The 19,642-nt window shown below is 43.0% G+C and overlaps 1 protein-coding gene and 1 long non-coding RNA gene across 11 annotated transcripts in view; one reads left to right on the top strand and one right to left on the bottom strand.

Annotated features, from left to right (window-relative positions):
- The window catches only part of ZNF512 (zinc finger protein 512), a 54,492-nt gene that overhangs the window by 23,587 nt on the left and 11,263 nt on the right, over positions 1–19,642 (bottom strand). For 8 of the 10 annotated variants that reach the window (XR_014691063.1, XR_014691065.1, XR_014691066.1 and 5 more), the window contains exons 5-14: positions 18,425–18,511; positions 17,085–17,209; positions 16,640–16,726; positions 15,352–15,450; positions 14,958–15,125; positions 13,588–13,782; positions 12,795–12,896; positions 11,389–11,451; positions 10,820–10,918; positions 10,181–10,361 (exon numbers count right to left, since the gene is read on the bottom strand). Coding sequence is in view for 5 of the 10 variants with exons in the window: in XM_084513651.1 (XP_084369777.1) it covers positions 10,181–10,361; positions 10,820–10,918; positions 11,389–11,451; positions 12,795–12,896; positions 13,588–13,782; positions 14,958–15,125; positions 15,352–15,450; positions 16,640–16,726; positions 17,085–17,209; positions 18,425–18,511 (1,206 nt within the window). In the remaining 5 variants the exon portion in view is untranslated. The remainder of the gene's footprint in view (positions 1–10,180; positions 10,362–10,819; positions 10,919–11,388; positions 11,452–12,794; positions 12,897–13,587; positions 13,783–14,957; positions 15,126–15,351; positions 15,451–16,639; positions 16,727–17,084; positions 17,210–18,424; positions 18,512–19,642) is intronic. The other 2 variants (XR_014691062.1, XR_014691064.1) reach the window with 1 other exon arrangement.
- On the top strand, positions 5,223–9,907 carry LOC311433939. Its single transcript, XR_014691075.1, has 2 exons — positions 5,223–8,200; positions 9,178–9,907. It is a non-coding gene; the product is annotated as an uncharacterized lncRNA (long non-coding RNA).

A 19,642-nucleotide genomic window follows, 5' to 3' on the forward strand; every position in this document is an offset into this window, starting at 1 on the left:
GCACAAGGAAGTCAGACCCACTATCATCAGGAATGATCCCTTGTACCCCAGAGCAACACAAGGAATCACAAAAGACCCTGAAGACTCTCTTCATTGCCCTCAGACTTCCTGTTGAAACTTCTTTGCTGCTTACCTGAAAATCAATAATGGGTGATAATCTGAGGGCTGCACCAGGGAAGGAAGCTGTCTCTTCACACCTCTAACCTGGGCCCCAGGGAGGCAGCAGACTTCCCTATGAAGTGGGTTCAGTCTGCATATTGGGCCTTATGTTCCCTTCAGAAGGGAGTGTCCTATGGCAACTACCTGTCGTTTTTTTTTTTTGTTTGTTTGTTTGTTTTTTTTTTTTTTTTTTTTTTTCCCCTTGGTGGGAGCTGTCTAAAGCTTATGCTGGAGCGAGGGTTGTGCAAGATCACAGAATCATTGAAGTTGGAAGGGACCTCTTGAGATAATCTAATCCAGATCCCCTGCTTAGGGAGGGTCATCTGGAGGATGTTGCCCAAGTACCATGTCTGGATAGATGCTTTTATATCGACATTGCCTTGAAGTGAGAGGCAGAAAGAGATTCTGGTCCCAGGTACCATATCTTTGTGGCTGCTCTGCCCATTTTGGCTTGGATTCTCATGGAGGACAAAAGTGGCTTAATGATGGTATGTTCTCTGCCCCCTGCACGATATTAGTATGTCATTCACATTTGTGCTGTGGTGGAGCACATGATGTCCTGTTCCTACAATCCCACTCAGCTTGTCTTCCTCAGTGTATCTATCCCACTCATTTTCCCCTTCTCTAGGCTGAACAAGCCAAATTACTTCAGCTGCTCCTTATACATCTTCCCCTTTAGATCCTTCACCATCTTTGTAACAATTCATGTGCCATCTAAACAGAGCCAGCTCAGTCAGTGGCAGGAAGCTCTGGAGCAGTTTTGTGGGGAGATAGCCCAGAAATCACAGAAAGGGATAGTCATTAATGTTGGCCTTGGGTGCTGCTATAACAACTGGGCACCTTGTGCCCAAGCACCATTCCTTTCCTGTGCATTTGAGAGAGAGCCCAGGGCCTGGCCAGTGACCTGCATGGGCTGCAGACCCTATCAAAAGGCCCACCACTGCTGTGATACAGCCATGGGGTGGTTTGAGCCTCTCCCACAGTGGTAGCCAGCCTTGGAGTCCATCGGCTGCAGGGTGTGTTCCCTGCTCTCAGATGCCCCCTGATGCCCTCAGGTCAGGAGGGGGATTGTGGCAGGCCCAGGAAGCGTTGTGCACCAAGGCCAGCTGGACAGGAAGGACAAGTAGAGACAGAAAAATTGTGAGCAACACGGCAGCAAGGGGAGAGAAAGGATGAAGTTCAACAGGTGGTGGCTGTGGGAAGTAGACAGTGCCTCTAGGGCAGACCTAGCACCTTAGCAATGTGTTAAGCACAGGTCACTGCAGGGAGTCTGTGTGACAGCTCTGTGGTGACACAGCCTGACTGACACAGAAATGATATTTGCCACTTGCCACAGCAGTCCTAGTGTTGCACTGCTAGGAATACAGCACAGCAGGTGGGTGCAACCCTGCCTAGCCCTAAGGTGACTCTTCCCCCTGTACCTGGGCAACTGAGGCCCTCATGACCAATGAGTAGGACAAGGCAGGCAGAAGATGCCATGAGACAACAGTCACAGGGCAGCACGGCAGCAGGTGTTGTGCAGGTTGCAGAGAAGCATTACTACCTAGAGGGCTTGGCTACTGTTTCCTGGAGCTGAAAGGCAAGCAGGACACACAGGCTTGAATGCAGGAGGAAAACACTTGCCTTTTTAAGGAGGTCTTTCACCTCCAGGCCAAGAGCCAGACCAACCTTCATGGGCTACTTCATCCTGCTGTTTCCAAAACCACCTTGGGCTGACTCAGTAACCAAACTAGGAGGTACTGTCATGGCTGCAGGCATAGTGTCAGGAACTACTTGTATGGTTTATGCAGGAAAGGCCATCCTGTGGGAACAGCTCCCACACAGGTAGGACAAGCTCAACCACTGCAGTATAGAGGCTGTGGGGGTGCTGGTGCTGTGGAAGGAATAGGCTGCCTGCTTTGGAACACTGCATCAGGCACTGGTGGCCACCCAGGGACAGCATGCCCAGCAGTTGGGGTACATGTGGCAGGAGGCCACAGCCCTGATGCAGCAGGTGTGGGAGCATCAGGCATGCCTGATGGAAGAAGCCCCTGTGGCAGCTACAGTGCACACAGGAGCACCTTGGCCTTGTGCATGGGGTGAATGCAGCACTGCAGCAGGAATTGGGGCAGCTCCTGGACACGTGCTGCAGGTTGCCCAAACACAAACTGGAGGAGTGCATGCAGGAATTGTAGGAATTGGGCTGGCTGCATGACATGGTGCACCATCTGTCGTCTCTGCCCTGAACTGCCCAACATCTGCTCCTGCTCTGATCTGCAGGCAGGGCCATGCCTAGGCACTTAGACACCTCCCAGTGCTGTATGTCTCCAGACAGTGCCAGTGCAGGATGTTGGCAAAGTGGTTGTTCATATCTACCCCCCCCGCCCCCCCCAGTCACTTCATGCCAGAAGCCCCTGCAGTCCAGAAAAATGTCACAAAAAGACAATTTAACTCTCTCTTAAAAATCCATCACATGTTGGTACTTAGGGGAACCAAAAGGGGTGTAAGGGGGCCAAAAGCCCTGCCTGGTTATGACAAGCAGGGGCTGGAAAGACACTTGACAGCATTGCCCATAATTTTGCAATCTTTTGTTCCTGTCTCACCTCAATCAGGAGGCTTGGCTTTCTGTTTATGGTTAGTCCATTGTTAAATAAAGCCTTTATCTGAACAACTAACTGGTTTTTATCTGCATCTGAAGAAAGGCAAAGGGGCTCGCTTCTGAGGTGTGATGACTTTTTAAAAATAAAAGCCTCTGACTAAGGAAACTTTTGAGCATAATTCAGATGGGTTCTTGGAACTAATACAACATGCAAAAAAAGAGACACTGTACTAATTAATGTCTAAGCAGAGCTGCTGAGTATACTCTCCACCCCGAATCTCTCTTAATCCTGCTGTATTTGAATTATGAAATTGACCTACTTAATTTTGAAGAAAGCTGGCCTTCAGGATCAAGCAACACTGAGAAATAGACAGTATCACGCTTAGTGCCAGTTTCATTCCTATGATCACAACCAAGCACTATCCTAGGCTGACATCAGCCTTAGAGACATATAATTACTATGCAGGTCACTGCAATCACTGCGGTCCAAATTGCTTCAGGATCTGATCCCAGGCCCTGATTCTGTTCCCAACAACAATGCAGCTGTATGGTTAGACATCCAAAGGGACCTGGACAGGCTAAAAAAAGTGGGCTTAAGTGGCTGTATGCAAAAGTAGGCTGAAGCTTAAGCTTCAACAAGTCTAAGTGGAAGGTTCTGCACCTGGGTTTGGGTCAATCCCAGATGTGAGTACAGACTGAGGGGAACTAAGTGAGAGCAGCCCTGTTGAGAGGGACTTGGGGGTTCTGGTTGACAAAAAGCTTGACATGAGCCAGCATCATGCGCTTACAGCCCAAAAGGCCAACTGCATCTTGGGCTGCATCAACAGAGGAATGGCCAGCAGGTCAAGGGAAGTGATTGTCCCCCTCTAGTCTGCCCTTGTGAGGCCTCACTTGGAGTACTGCGTCCAGGTCTGGGACACCCGGCACAAGAAGGAGGTGGGTCTGTTAGAGTGGGTCTGAAGGAGGGCCACAAAGTTATCAGAGAGCTGGAGCACCTGTCCTATGAAGAAAGGCTGAGAGAGTTGGGGATGTTCAGTCTGGAGAAGATTCTGGGGAGACCTCACTGCAACTTTTAATATTTAATGGGGGCTTATAAAAAAGATGGAGAGCAAGCTTTTGCTCAGTCAGATGACAGGTACAAGGGGGAATGGTGTAAAATACAAGAGGGGAGATTTAGATTAGAGGTTAGGAGGAAATTTTTACTTGGAGGATGGTGAGGCGCTGACAGGTTGCCCAGGAAAGCTGTGGATGCCACATCCCTGGAGGTGTTCAAGATCAGATTGGATGAGGCCCTGAGCAACCTGATCAGGTGGGTGCCATCCCTGACCATGGTAGGGGGCTTGGAACTAGATGATCTTTAAGGTTCCTTCCAATCCAAGCCATTCTAGGATTCTATGACACAATGCTACTGCAAGGAATGTGAAGCAGTGTAAGAGCTGACCTGGTCAACTGGTCCTCACCACTGGAGAGTAAAAATAAAGCACACAAGTTGTAGTTATTCCTTAAAGATGTTCCATATAATTGAGTGTATAATATGTGCTACAGTGATTTCACTCTCATTTGCCACACACCAAAGCTGGGCTGTTCCAAGCAGACAAGAATGACAAATTGCTCCTGTCATCTCTGTGAATGGTGCATCCTTGTTTTTTGGACATTCTGGCATCATTAAAACAGCTTAAAAAACGTCTAAATAGATGGCATTAGAAAACTGATGAAGGAGAATGATAAAAAAAATCTCCTGAAAAGTTCTTTGATTTGTTATTAATAGCTGTTAATAATCCTGGGAAGACTGAAGAAATACTTTAGGATTAAGGAAAACAAATGAAATAGAACAACAACCAAACCAATCAAACAACAACAACAAAAAATCACACACACACACACAAAAAAACACACAAAACAAACAAACAAAAAACACACAAAAACACACGACAAGATATTCTCTCCCTTTTCTGGAAAAGGAATGAAACAGAATTCCAGTATTATGCCAATATTTAAAAAATGGCAAGCCAAGGGGTCGGTGTAAGTACAGCTTATCAGTTTGAAATCTCTGAGGCAAACCAACAGAATAGTTGACATTAAAGGAGATCATAAGTAAAACCAACTGATAAAAGTTTCACATAGGATAGCTTACTGTAAACATTATTTTTAAATTAAATTACAAGTCTGGGTTGGTAAAAGTAGCTACTGACATGTTAAATTTCTGCAAGGCATTGTTTTGGCCCCGTATTCCCCACAAGTATCAGATGAGCATATTAAATGTTAGTTACTAAATAATTGTAAATATAGATTTGTTCTACTGATTGCCAGAGTCTGCAGCTATTTCATAGCATCATAAAGGCTGGACAAGACCTCCAAGATCATCTGGTCCAACCATCACCCTACCACCAATATCACCCAGTAAACCATGTCCCTAAGCACCACCTCCAACCTTTCCTTAAACATCCCCAGCGACAGTGACCCCCCGCCCCCCCCCAGCCCCCAGGCAACCCATTCCAATGCCTGACTACTAATTTTCAACCTAAAGCTTCCCTGGCACAACTTGAGGCCACTCCTTCTTGTCCTATCACTAGTTACCTGTGAGAAGAATCTGACCCCCAGCTCCCCATACCTTCTGTTCAGGGAGTTGGAGAGAGCAATAAGGTCTCCCCTGAGCCTCCTCTTCTCCAGACTAAACAACCACAGTTCCCTCAGCCACTCCTCATAGGACTTGGGTTCCAGGCCCTTCACCAGCTTCATAGCCCTTCTCTGGACACACTCCAGGGCTTGGATGTCCTTCTTAAAGTGAGGGGCCCAAAACTGAACACAGTACTTGAGGTGCAGCCTCCCCAGAGCAGAGTATAGGGGGATGATCACCTCCCTTGTCCTGCTGGCTGCAGTATTCCTCATACAAGCCATCCTGTGACATAGAATGCTATTGGCCTTCTTGGCCACCTGGGCGCACCGCTAGCTTATGTTCAGGCAAGCAATGACCAACACCCCCAGATCCTTTTCCTCCGCACAGCTTTCGAGCCACTCTGCCCCAAGCCTGTAGTGCTGCATGGGGTTGTAGCTTTATTGACAATGCTAGTGAAAATATAAAACAATTACAAATAAAATATGTGGGTTAAAAAAGCTGATCGCAAATGAAAGCAATGAAAAGATAAATTATAAAACAAAGTTTTCTGCAAGAGTGGCTCAACCAAAAAGACAGTCTCTGTTAGAGTAATTCAGTGAGACACATCAGTGTTTTACAGAAGACAGATGAGTTCATCATGTGCTGCTTGAACACAAACCCTGCTAACCTATATTTCTACAAACAATCAATCCCAATTTTAGAACTGAAAATATGCTTAGCAGAGCAGATTGCAACTGAATGTAAACAGTGTAATGAAGAAGTTGGGGGGGGGAGGAAGTAGCTAAGAACAGAGCAATGTTATTGTATTCTATTTAAAACAGACTACTTACATCTCTTGGTTTCTCTTTCCTGTTTGTGAACTTCAAAAGCCCAAAATACACTGTTCAATACATAAAATGTCAGCAAAGAACAGACAAGACCAACAAAAAAGAGAAAAAAAACTATTTTAAATGAAACTAGAAATCTCTTCAGCTCATATAGAAAATTTTGTGGAGTTAATTCCAATACTGCAAGGCTATTTGAGTTACAATGATTAAGCAATGTGAGATGCAGAGGCTGAAATTAAAAATAATTCCAAATAAAGTAAGGGACACAATTTTTAGAGTAATGAATCACAGCAACAACTATCTAATGACTAGCTGGTCTCTTTTATCACTTTTTTTGTACCTTTAAAACTAGATCTCTTTCTAAACACGTACTTGCTCAAATAGAATTTGTAAAAGGAAAGCCAAGTTTGCTAGTGTTGAATTTTTGACCTGGATTTGCAGAAAGCTAGGCTAACTGAACTGTTAACAAAGGAGTGAACAGTAGATTCATGAGTGCTTAAGAAGTAAATGTTAGCATAGTAGGCTGTAGGGCACTGTTGTACTCATATAGGGTAGCCTGCTTTAGTCCACATGCAGTAGGAAGCAAGTGCTCCTACACAGATCACACTCCTCAGAAATAGGGAATTATGCTGGTGCAGAGAGCCACCAACTATTACCAGCTTGAGCCAATCCAGCAAATGAAGGGCTGTAGCACTGATGGAGCTGAGTATGGATAGATCATGTATGGGCTGTTGGAGAATTATTTTTTTCCCCACATGCTATGTTATGTGAGGGAATGCATTGTTGAGGCAACTCTACAAAATCCATAAGCTTGTGAAGAAGTATACACATCTAGAAAGTAGGGCTGGTTAGTAACTCATCAGTGACAGTAAACAGGACTCTAGACTGACAGCCACTAAGAAAAACCTCCTTTAATTCATGGGTATATCTTGTTGCCCATTTATTGGGCAGTAATGTAGTAAACCTGTGGCCAAAGTACAGTTCTATAGAATGGAGTACAGAGGAGAAATGGGGTACAGAACTGAACAGCACCAGTGAGCATGCATGACAACCAAGTGGGCAGGCTGGGGTGTGTTGTGTAAGTAGGGATGGTGCCAAGAACACCACAAACCAAACAAGAAAACACTTTCTCACACTGGTAATGTTTTATTTCGTCATCTTCTGATCTTGCCCCTCTTGCTCCAAGCCTTGTACACCCTGTACAGAAGTCCACATATTTATACTTTTGAGTGCAGCACTGCACACATGGTGACTGATAACTGTTTCCAAAAGGCAGTGTGTAACTACTGTATGTAAATCACAGTAGAGCACTGCATGCTGTCTTACTACTTCCTGACCGCTTTGCTTATTACATGGAAGAGGCAGCTCTTGAAAACACCCTGGCATTACAGTGTTTCCCATCATCAGGGCTGATATGATTCTGGTAATAACACATACATATAAACCTGCCTGTTCACCAGGCACTGCAACAGCTTCCCTGTGAATTTCAGTGTCAGATTTTGGTAAACAGGAAGAATTCAAAGGGAGACAACATGTAGCCTATTTTCTTGCCTGCAAAACTACAAGGAAAAGGTTTTACAGCTTTCTGGGATAGTGGATCTTTGGATAACAGATTCTGGAGAACATATTCTGTCAAAAGATGGAGTAGCATTGCTTGTGCTGCTTCTTACTATTTCTGTAACACCTGTTTCATCTCTGGAGCACAGGAAGATATTCCCTATGACTCAGAGATCATACCATCATGTGACTTTACAAAAAATGAACCCTCTTTTGACCTTTTCCGCACTGGAAAGCCACTGCTAATATACCTTATCCATATAAAGGAAGCAGTATTGAAAAGAAACAGGTGATGTAAGATAAAGAAGACATCTACAGTGCTCACTTGCAGAGAAAAGGATGCTATGGGAGTGTGGGCATGACAAAGAACAACACACTGGGGCAAGGCAGTTCAAGTGGATTCCAGGCTGCAGCATTACCGACACTGCAACTGTAGATATGCACCATCTTGCAGCAAGCTCGGTGCTGGGGCCGGTCCTCTTTAATATCTTCATCGATGATCTGGACGAGGGCATCGAGTGCACCCTCAGTAAGTTCGCAGATGACACCAAGTTAGGTGCGTGTGTCGATCTGCTTGAGGGTAGGAAAGCTCTGCAGGAGGATCTGGATAGGCTGCACCGATGGGCTGAGGTCAACTGCATGAAGTTTAACAAGGCCAAGTGCCGGGTCCTGCACCTGGGGCGCAATAACCCCAAGCAGAGCTACAGGCTGGGAGAGGAATGGTTGGAAAGCTGCCAGGCAGAGAAGGACCTGGGAGTGATGGTGGACAGTCGGCTGAATATGAGCCAGCAGTGTGCTCAGGTGGCCAAGAAGGCCAACGGCATCCTGGCTTGTATTAGGAACAGCGTGACCAGCAGGGCTAGGGAGGTGATCGTCCCCCTGTACTCAGCTCTGGTGAGGCCACACCTCGAGTACTGTGTTCAGTTTTGGGCCCCTCGCTACAAGAAGGACATCGAGGTGCTTGAGCGGGTGCAGAGAAGGGCGACGAAGCTGGTGAGGGGCCTGGAGAACAAGTCCTACGAGGAGCGGCTGAGGGAGCTGGGCTTGTTCAGCCTGGAGAAGAGGAGGCTCAGGGGTGACCTTATCGCTCTTTTTAGGTACCTCAAGGGAGGCTGTAGCGAGGTGGGGGTTGGCCTGTTCTCCCACGTGCCTGGTGACAGGACGAGGGGGAATGGGCTTAAGTTGAGCCAGGGGAGTTTTAGGTTAGATGTTAGGAAGAACTTCTTTACAGAAAGGGTTGTGAGGCATTGGAACAGGCTGCCCAGGGAAGTGGTGGAGTCACCATCCCTGGAAGTCTTCAAAAGACGCTTAGATGTAGAGCTTAGGGATATGGTTTAGTGGAGGGCTGTTAGCGTTAGGTTGGAGGTTGGACTCGATGACCTTGAGGTCTCTTCCAACCTAGAAATTCTGTGATTCTGTGATTCTGTGATTCTGTGAAGTTTGTTTCCCAGTTGAGCCTGAAACAAGCTGTCTTCAGAAGACCCACATAGGCCATCATTTTACACTGTCAGGTGGTCTCCAGAAGGCCAGTGAATCTCCAAAAGGCTGGAGAGTATTTATTCTGCACTGGGTGGGAAGACCTTCCTTATACATTCAATGTACAGTACTAAAGAAGACAGATACCAGGGGAATATCAGGTTCCTGACAAGGGAGATAATGATGTCCCATCACTTCCAAGCAGATCAAAGCTCATATGCTACTGTTTGGTGCCAAGCCTAGACATCAGTGTATGAATTACAGACAGTGCTGTGCGCGACAGACTGGAGCAGTAAGGTATTTGCTCTTCTGTGGTATCCTTGCTGACAACAGATAGGACAGCTAAAGGGCAAACTGAAGCCTTTGTGTTCTGCATGGTGCTGCTTAGTTTTTTGTGCATACTGTGCAAGAAAGGTTCCTCCCTTAAAGGGACCTAAACACTGTGCTAGTCAGACTCTTATAGGGAGAATTGCTTAGAAAGAACCCTGGTCTCACCAATCAGGAAGAAGAAAAAACAGAGCTGCTGTGCTGGAAACCATTAAACAATTAACTAATGTGACCCAAACTGAGACTGCAACCAGAGCAAAATCCACACTGGGTACACTGCTAGTCCCACTGTTTACGGGAACTACACCAGGAGAGGTTGCCTCTGTACCACAGCTTTGGTTCATAGTTTCTCACAACTGACCAGATTCAACAGTTTCAAAATCTAGGTCACAGAGTGGAATGAAATCACAGTTCCAAAGGCATTCAGTTGCTTATATTAGTGCTGTGGGTTATGAGACTGACAGAAGTGGGGCTTGTAACTGAAAAGCTTTAGGATTACTCCTTCCCTTCTTCCAGGGATTTATTTCCGGCCTCGCTTGTGGCTGGATTTTGGAAATTTGGATCTCTGTGCAACTTGGGGCTCCCCCTCCTCGCTACTCTCGCTCTCGTTGTCTACCCGCTGTGGACGACCTCTCTTACTTCTCCTCGTTTTCTCAGCTCCAGCGCTGGAGAGCTTCTTGGCAGCCAGGGACCCAGTTCTCTTCTTTTTGCCCCGGGTCAAAGGATGTTTTTTCCGTTGCTTCCTCTGCTCTTCTCTTTGGCGGATTTTCATTAGCTTCTCAAAGCTTTTGGTGGTACTTGTGTTCACATCAAACCAATCCTGGAGGGTTAGAAGGCAACAAGTTGGTACTGATGGTGGAAACAACATACCAAGACTATCAGAGTTTGTAATAAAGGTGCCTCTGTGGGACAAGGGTTTGTTGAAATGTGAGATCTGGAAAAGCAAACAACTAAGACAAGTCTCTGTTCTTTTAAGTTCTTCCTGAGGTGTCAGATTTGATTTAGCAATTGGCTGACTAAAGGCAGGGAAAATGCTGAAAGGCTGAATTGAAAGCAGCAGCTTGGGACGAGACCTGTGATATGACACCGCATTTGCTCCCCAGACCAGTGCATAACAGCTATGTTTAAGCATATTAAATGACACTTGAACCCAAGACCCTGTTTCCAACAGTAAACAAGGAAAGAATGTAATAGAGCAGGCACCTAGCATTTCCTTCCCAAGACACCCTCTTCACCTTCAACAAACAGGTTTGAGGACTTCAATTCTGCCTGCCTTACCTCAGCATGCACAGAGTTGATGTGATACTTGACCCCACTCTCTGAAACGAATTCTTTCTCACACAGGAGACACTTGTATTTGCCAGCCACAAAATCTCCCTGGCAACAAAACAACAACAAAAGAATACATCACCAATTGCTGCTTAGGAGGCTGATACACCTATATATTGTGCTTCAGTTTTGCTCAGCAGTAAGAAGTAAAGTCTCTTATTCGTACTAGACTATGCTTTATCTACAGGAGTACTGACATTATTGACCAGTTATACTCACAAAACATAGAACTGCCCTGTGAGATATTATAAGGTCTCAAGCACTGTATTTGGAAAAATGCTCTTATAGCTATGAAAGCACAGGTAGGGCTGCAACTTCACTAAAATGCATGCCATTAAGATGCTCCCTCCTTCCTTCAAACAGTGTTTGCAATGGCAACCCTATTAGCACATATGGAAGCACTGAAATTGTAAGGAATTCAGATTAGATGGCAGGACAACAGCTCGAACAAGGAGATTATCTGATGGACAGAGACAGTCAGGATGTTAAAAAAAGACAAGTACAGGAATGCTACCAACCAAGGTACATGTGCCAAGATGAGATTTGAGTCCTGAGACACTGCCGTATACAGATTCACAACCCTGAAACGGAAAAAAAAAAAAATTAGATGCCTGTATCAGCATCAGCAAAACTCTATTTAGAAATCACTTTTTCCTGTTTTTAATAATAAAAAAAAAAAAAAAAAAAAAAAAAGACTCTCTGGAACAAAATTCCCAAAGAGCTGAGAGAAGTAGAGGAAGGAAGACAAGTCGCAAAGAGAAGAAAGCTTCTCGTAAATAAGATCTTCAAAAGGGACTTGAGATTTCAGTAAGTTAAATGTTTCCAGTTTGAGCACGTTCAGACATAATAAACTGACTTCTGTACCAGTTAAAATCACTCTCTATCTAATGCCTGAGTAAAATCATAGAGTTTGCATTTTGCCTAAAAGGCAGCAAAGATTCATTTGAACAAAGTACATGGGCAAGTGCAAGACTCTACAATCTCTCCTGCCCTGATCTTGTATCTAGTGGCATAAAACAGAAGTACTGTATCTAACATCAATAGTCCCAGTTAAAGGGCAACTTTAAGGGCCTAACCCATGTGGGTTAGGTACCGGTCTCAGGGTACTAGAACTTGCGCAGCCAGCAGCACACAACCTGAAACAGAAGGTTAGGTGCAAGACATGCTTCTGGGTTACTGGTCAGTAAACTAGAACAGCTGCTTTCTGGGGTCAGCTCCATATAAAACATCATGCTGCAATTCTTATACTTGGAAATGGCACAAGCCTGAAAACTGGGGAGGGAGATCTGAGAGTGGGGTAAGGACGGGATAAGTCCTTGTCTCTATATCAAACCCAGATGAAAGCCATTACTGACCCTTGACTATCTAGCAGTATGCATCATGTGCACTACTAGTTTCTACCAATGTGGCCATTTCTTCTCACTGAATCTGACTGGTGACTGCTGCACAGGATTGTAAGAAACTATGTGCACATGCATAAGCAACCCTAGACCAGGATGCCATGCATGAGTCCTTCATAGCCCATTTCAAGCTTTTAAAGTAAAACTAAAGTGCTGTGCCAAAGTTCCTTTATTCTCAAATTTTTCTCTCTACTTCTCCATCCATTCCTTTATAATTAAGATTTAGCATATCTACTCGACAGCAGGAGCTTGTCATTTTTCCACTGCTTAGTCACACCTTCAAAAGGACCAGCACCTAGCTGGATGTGCAAGCTGCATCAGTCTGACACAAAGGTACCAGGTCTGAAGGGGACAAACATCCCCAAAGGGTTCATCCCTAGGGCAATAGTATAAACACTAACTGACCATACTGAGATGAAGCAGAAGTTGTCTCCCACAGAGAGACAAACTGCTGTGGAAAGCTGCTGGCTCATACAGACCTGACATCTGCCCTCTTTGAGACTTCAGAAAGACTTAAGGATTACCTGATTTGGACAGTGGACTCTTCGGTACATCTTTATCTCTGTTTTCCATTTGCACAGCACATCTTGACTAAATGTGGGCAGTCCAGGACGAGTATATTTCAGCTGAGATGAAGAAATGGAATCAAAAGCTGGAAGCAACGCTTGTTACGCATTGTGACAAGCACATTCCTTTTTCTCCCAGTTTTTCCGACAGGAGTGCTATTTCTTTTCCTATTCTAACAAGTTCTCAATAACCAATCTTTTCCCATCCTACTGCTTCTAAAAGCATAAATGAATCTGGAAATCCCCTATGATACCAGAACGCAAAACTTCCCACACCTTTGACTACAATTCCTCCAAATGTACTTACCCCATTAAAATTATCAATCATCCTTTCCACTTGGGTTTCCCCTTACAGCCTAAGGGTTGCTCCTGGAGACTGCGTGAAGCCTGACAAGCTACGAAATGCCACTGCATGGTGGCAGCAATTTGCAGCCTCTGATTTGTGAGCAACATGCTGCCTACAACTGCTTTCACTGCTTGTGCCCATTGCAAATTACAGCTCCTATAGCAATAGAACTTTAAAGTCATTATAACCTACCTGGATAAAATACCTACACCACAATTGCTAAAGTAGCAATACCATAACCTAAGATCAGAGAGGGCAAAACCTGACCTCTTCCACAAGAAATTACTTCTTCAATGTTAATTTCTATGGGCCATTAAACACTGGCAACTCTGGGTAGATACCAGTGCAAGACTCATCTGATAGGCAGAAAGACTCAAACGCTGCAGTGTTTTTAAGGCCCTGTACCTTCCGATCATCTGGAATCAAGTCCTGCAGCACTTTTCTCTTGGGCCACTCTTTGGCCAGCTCTTCTCCAGCTAGCTCGTGGAGATAGTAGATCGCCACCTTTGCAGATCTCCTCTGAACTCTCCCTGTATTATTTGGCTCCCGTTTTATTTCCTTCAGGCTTTCTGTTCTTCTCTCCTCATGGAAGAAAGTGACCTGCAATGAGGGCCAAAAAAGGTGAGCCTCATTCACCAGTTCCTATTTCAACTTCATTAAGTATTGTGAATTACTCTGCCAAATCCCTCAAAAAAAAAAACAAAAAACAAAAAACAAAAAACAAAAACTATGCTGAAGCAGGTGTGGTTCATTGACAGGAGTGCATCCCACTGCCAAGACAGACCCCAAGATCTACACAGGGACACAGCAGTAAGGTTGAAGTAGAAAGTTTCATGCAGCCAGTGGTCTTGAAAGGGTAACACATCTTTCACTGTAAAATTTGTATGGATAAGCATGGTATTGCCTGTTCTGCTTCAGTAATGGGTCTTCTAAGAGCAAAGAACAGCATAATAGGAAGCTATCAAAAGTTACATGTGCATTGGTTTTGGTTGGGATAGATATAATTATATTCAGAGTAGCTTATATGGTACTCTATTTTGGATTTGTGACTAAAGCATTAGTGTGTTGATAACACACTAATGTTTTAGATATTGCTAAACTGTACTTACACAGCATTAAGATATTTTGTTTCTCACACTACCCCACCAGTGAGTAGGCTGGGGGCACACAAGCAGCATGGGGGGGAAACAGCCAGGGCAGCTGACCCCAACTGAACAAAGAGATATTCTGTACCATGTGATGTCATGCTCAGCAAAAAAAGCTGGGGAGAGAAGGAAGAAAGGGTGGGTGGGGGGAACGTTTAGAGCTATGGCATTGACATAACCTATGTGCACATTATATGACATTATATATATATAATATATATATGTGCGCATTATATGACATAACCTATGTGCACATTACCTATTAAATTGTCTTTATCTCAATCCATGAGTTTTCTCACTTTTACTGTTCTGATTTTCTTCCCCAACCCGGCAGGGGTGGGTGAGTGAGCAGCTATATGGGTTAACCCACAACAGCACGTTAGCATCGTTCTTCCATGGAGCAAAAGTCAGGCTGCCAAGTTTACTGCTGACATAGAGACTTACTATTAAAAACTTCATCCCAGTTACAAGGGAACAAGGACAGAATACTACGGAGATGCAGGAAAATGTGGAGATTTGCTATCTCTAATTATCCACCCAAGAAGCAGACAGAAGCCTACATGAGTCTGAAGTATGAATGGTCAGAATTACCACAATGCTATCCTCATAGCTATGGTAATTTGTACTTACCGGCCCATGCTTAGATCGGAGATGGTAGACAAGACCTGCCTTTGATTTGTATGCTTTCCCACAATGATGGCACTTCATCGCCATTTTCTCCAGCTCAGAAGCAGCCTTCCCACATTTTTTAACATGATATAGGTATCCCATTATGCTTGTGAAGCTGCCTGTGCAGCCCTGTCAACGTAGAAGGAGAAACACATGGAGCAAATTCCTTCCTGTTGCTTTCCTGGTAATGCATCATCCCTCCAAAGTCTCTTGTGTCTTAAAAACATTAACTAGGATCTTGAAACAAAGACATCTTTTACCATCATCAAAATCTTATCCGGCAGAACTTTCATAATATTGTATGTTCACGCATCTGATGCTGTCCAACTTAAGATATTTTGACAATGCAGCTTACCTCCCTTGTACACTTTAGTTTTCCCATACGCTTCAAAACCTTCCGAAGACGGTCTCGTTCAAGCTGTTCATCCAGTTCTCCTCCCTCCTTCACAACTGGCTAAAGCACAGCAGAAGGATGAACGAAAAATACAGGATGCTCAGCATTTATACTGAAGGAAAGCTTTTAAAATACTTAAATCCCTGCAACTTGTGATTTTACAAAAGTGTATTTAATACCATGATCCCTGTCTATAACCCAGAAAGTGTGAATTATCTTTAAGAGGAGTAAACTGTCTGAAAACCACTTTGCAGATAGCTATGTATGAACAAAGCCTTGAAAAGACATGGTCTCAAACTAGAGTTGCTGGTAAGAACACGGTCTTGTATTTCTATAATTACTTTTCTCCCCTTCTGCCTGTGGAAAATATTTACTCATCTCTAGCCTGCATCTTTAATGTTTACTCATTCTACCATTTCCACTTAGGTTATAGCTAAGCAGACTACCTGCTGTAATAGTAATTCATCTATGATAAACTACAGCTAAAGTTCTTCTCTATTCTTTCTTCAGTGGTTATTACATATTAGTTCCTATTTTACCTTATACTAAATATTACATCTAGATTGACTAAAAAAGTTAAAAACTAAAAAAGTTAAAACTGGTGACAGACCTATTCCTCAGGACCAGAACACGATACTTGGCGCCTTTCATTTACTAGTGCAGCTGTAGCTTCAGAAACCACAGTACTGGTAACTATGTAAATATAACTGTAATGAATTTTCTAAATCTTACCCAAACTTCTGAATAACTTTTCCAAAAGTTACAATGTTTCTTTAAAGTAAGAGCAAAGAAGAAAACCAGACTGCAGCATTTGTAACTTCACAGCAAATAGGCAAGAACTAAGTAGCTTTTTCTGCTTTTTTACCTTTGAACTTGGAAAAGAACTAAAATCTGGTCTGGTCTGCTCTGGATGCAGAAAAACTGTCACTTTCTAGCAAAAGACTGAAAAGTGCAGTCTAATGAGCAATGAACTTTTTCTGATTTAGAATACCTTTTGTGTGTGACATATAACCAGCCTAGACGGAAATTAATCTCTTCTTTCTAAGATGCAGCATTACTATCTTATCTTTTCTGGTAACACTACAGTTTTTCCAGATCTCCAATCTTAAAAGAATGGTAACAGGTAAATGAGAATTGAGCACCCACAACATTTGCAAAAACACAAAATATTCTATTTCTGTGTGCAGCAGGGAAGGAATAAAAGACTATCTTGCCTGTAAGACCTTCATATGCACAGCAGTTGCGTTACCTGATTATTATGGTCTGCCATGACATGGTATTTCATCCCTCCTAAAGACTTCAGCTGCTTCCCACAGTGATGACACGTGAACATTTCCTACAAATAAAGGAGGACATGGTACGTGTAACTGCAAATTAACCAAAGCAGTGGGAAAGTCTCTGAGAGAAAGGCGCACAAGAGCGGAACATTTTATTCGGGCCTGGTAATTGCCCATTATGAATAGAACAGATTTTACAGAAACTAAAATTTAGGGGAACAACGAAATAGGTATGCCTCTATTCACTACCATAAAACTCCAACATGGTGAGCAAGAAGCACCACCTGCAGCTTCTTAGAGATGTATAAAAGGCTCTTGCTTAGGATTAAACTGGTTTTAAATGCAACACAAAACAATGCACAGGCATTTCTACCAGTAATATGAAGAGAATACAGAAAACATTTCTCTTGTCCTCACCTGCCTGCAATTTAACATATGCTTCTTCAGTCCTTCTACAGTCTTTCTAACCACAGCCCGGCATGTTGGACAGGTAACTCGACCTTTGTCCTGAATTTCCAAGGACCACTGCTCTTCCATACTACCTGTCAAAACAAAGGATTTACAATAAACAGCAAATGCAAAATCATTTTTTCGTCAGTATGCACAATGTATCCTAGAACGAAATGAATCACATGCTACCAAACTTGCGTCCTACACTTCAATAGTTTTAGCTCATTTACAGCTTTAAACGTGTCATGTGACAAGGCATACATCTCTCTTTTTGGAATATCAATTGATAAAAACTCCTAATGCTATCACCCACTTATGAAGAGACTTGTTTGTTCAGCAGAGATTTTTCCTTCATTTATTTTTATTACACAATTACTTTCACATGCATGGTAAACTCATCCTTTGGCAAAAGGCTTTTGACAAAAGTAGGCACAGATGTGACTGAACCATTCTGGGACAAAATCCATGGTTCAATTCCACTAAATAAATGTTTAGAACTTCACTTGCATTAGATTATGGTTTTGGCACTAAAAGTGAACAGAGCTGCACCACCACACTCAATGGCCAGGGGAAAGTACCCTGTGAGATATGGCTTTCAGTTCCTGCTCTCTTTTTGAAATGTCAAGCACTCATTTCAGCCAAAGGGATTACAAATTACTGAAATGTGTTCTGGGAAAAAAGTGCCCTATAAGACATTTACTTGAATTCTTACCATAAAAATATCTAAAAGCTTTTCTGTTTGCCCAGGAATGAACAGGAAGGGTTTGTCTCTCCTCAGTGGTTAGCAGAAAAGTCTGCAAGTCAAACAGTACTTGACAGAAAACTGCGTAGTTAATGAGTGCTGTGAGCTACACATACACTTGATGAGTAAATGTTAGTGTTATTTTTCTAGGACAGACTTCTTCTGTCTCTGGCTACCAGAAGAAGTGATATGGCAGCAACAGCTGAAGTTTTTCCTGCAAACACATTCTGCTGAATAAAAAAGTGCAAATATTTTTTATGAGTTTTGCACTGAAATTATTTAAACAAAATTCTTAGTTCAAAAATGATTCCTCCATTACTATCCCATTATCCCATGTTTTTAAGGGTTAAGCCATATAAAACTATTTTATCAGGCCGCAGGCAGTCCCTCCAATACCACTGTGCAATATTTCAGCAAGATAGCAGCAACTTCTTTCATGTCAACAGCACATTGAACACCAAAATGGAAACATCAGAAACACAGATGTTACACAGACTCAACTGATAGAATTACACTTATCTCTTACCCACTTTATAAACAATTCCGAGCAACCACTCCTTCTTACCTGTGCCATAGGCTTCTGGTTCTTTCTGAACACAGTGGCCTTTTGTCTTGGAGTTTTGTTGTGCTCCAGCTTGCTGTTTTTTTCCTGCTATAACAAACAAGACCAAGAGACTTAAATTCTATGAGCCATGTTTCAAAAAAGGAGAGCTTGACTAGGAGTTTGCTATTCAGTCTGCTGTCTCAAACTTACATGTTCAGACAACTCAGACATGTTCAATGCTTTTTTTTTTTTTTTTTTTGAAAATCCATAAAGGAATTTAAATATTATAAACTCTTCTCCCTCACAAAACCCATAGCTATTTACATCTGCAGGCATTAGTCTAATCCAGATATTTGGGATCTGTGGCTGTTGATATCCAAAGTTTACAGGATGGGAACTCTTCAGACTGAAGCATACCCTCTGTCTGGAGTACGGCTAAGCCAATCTACTGAGTTGTTGGCAACAAAACAGACAGTCCCATTCCTCTATTCATTGTTTTCTTTAAACTAAATAACTTATTGTTTCTATATTTTTTCATAGGTTATGTTTTTTTGCTCTCTTCTATGTTCTCTTCATTTGGTCCACACATTTCCTGAACTGAAGTGCCCAGCGCTGGAAACAGTACACCCCAAGTGAGACCCTGCAGTACAGCAAAAGAATTACTTCATTTTTCTGAAAGTCAAAATTCCTGCTCAAACACTGCAATATAACACTTGTATTTTTCAAAAGTATGACACTGTTGGTCCCTATTCATTTTTTGATCTCTTATAAATCCCGAATTCTTTTCTGAAGAACCAATATCTAGATTTTTCTTTGCCTGTCATCTGTGCTAATATTTGTAACTATAGTATCTTTTACACACTACATTTGATTCACTTTTAAAACGTTTCTGTAATGTCACGACCACTTTCAATTTTAATCTTCTCTCCGTTTTTTGTTGTCTACATATTTCACATTCTTTATACTGGTGACAAAATCAATAGAATTGAACCTAGAACACATTGTGTCCCATCATTCAATTCTTCTATTTTACAGAATACAGGATTGTTCAAGTTGAAAGGGACCTCATGAGACCATCCAGTCCAACCCCCATGTTCAAGCAGGCTCAGCTAGAATAGGTTGCCCAAAACTATGTTCAGTCAGATTTTCAGTATCTTCACAGGTGAAGTCCTTACAACCTCTATGGGCAACCTGTACAAGGATTTGAACAGCCTCATAGTAAAAAAAGTACATTCATTG

The sequence above is a fragment of the Aythya ferina genome, assembly GCF_964211825.1.
Source record: "Aythya ferina genome assembly, chromosome: 3".
Classification (NCBI taxonomy): Eukaryota; Metazoa; Chordata; class Aves; order Anseriformes; family Anatidae; genus Aythya; species Aythya ferina.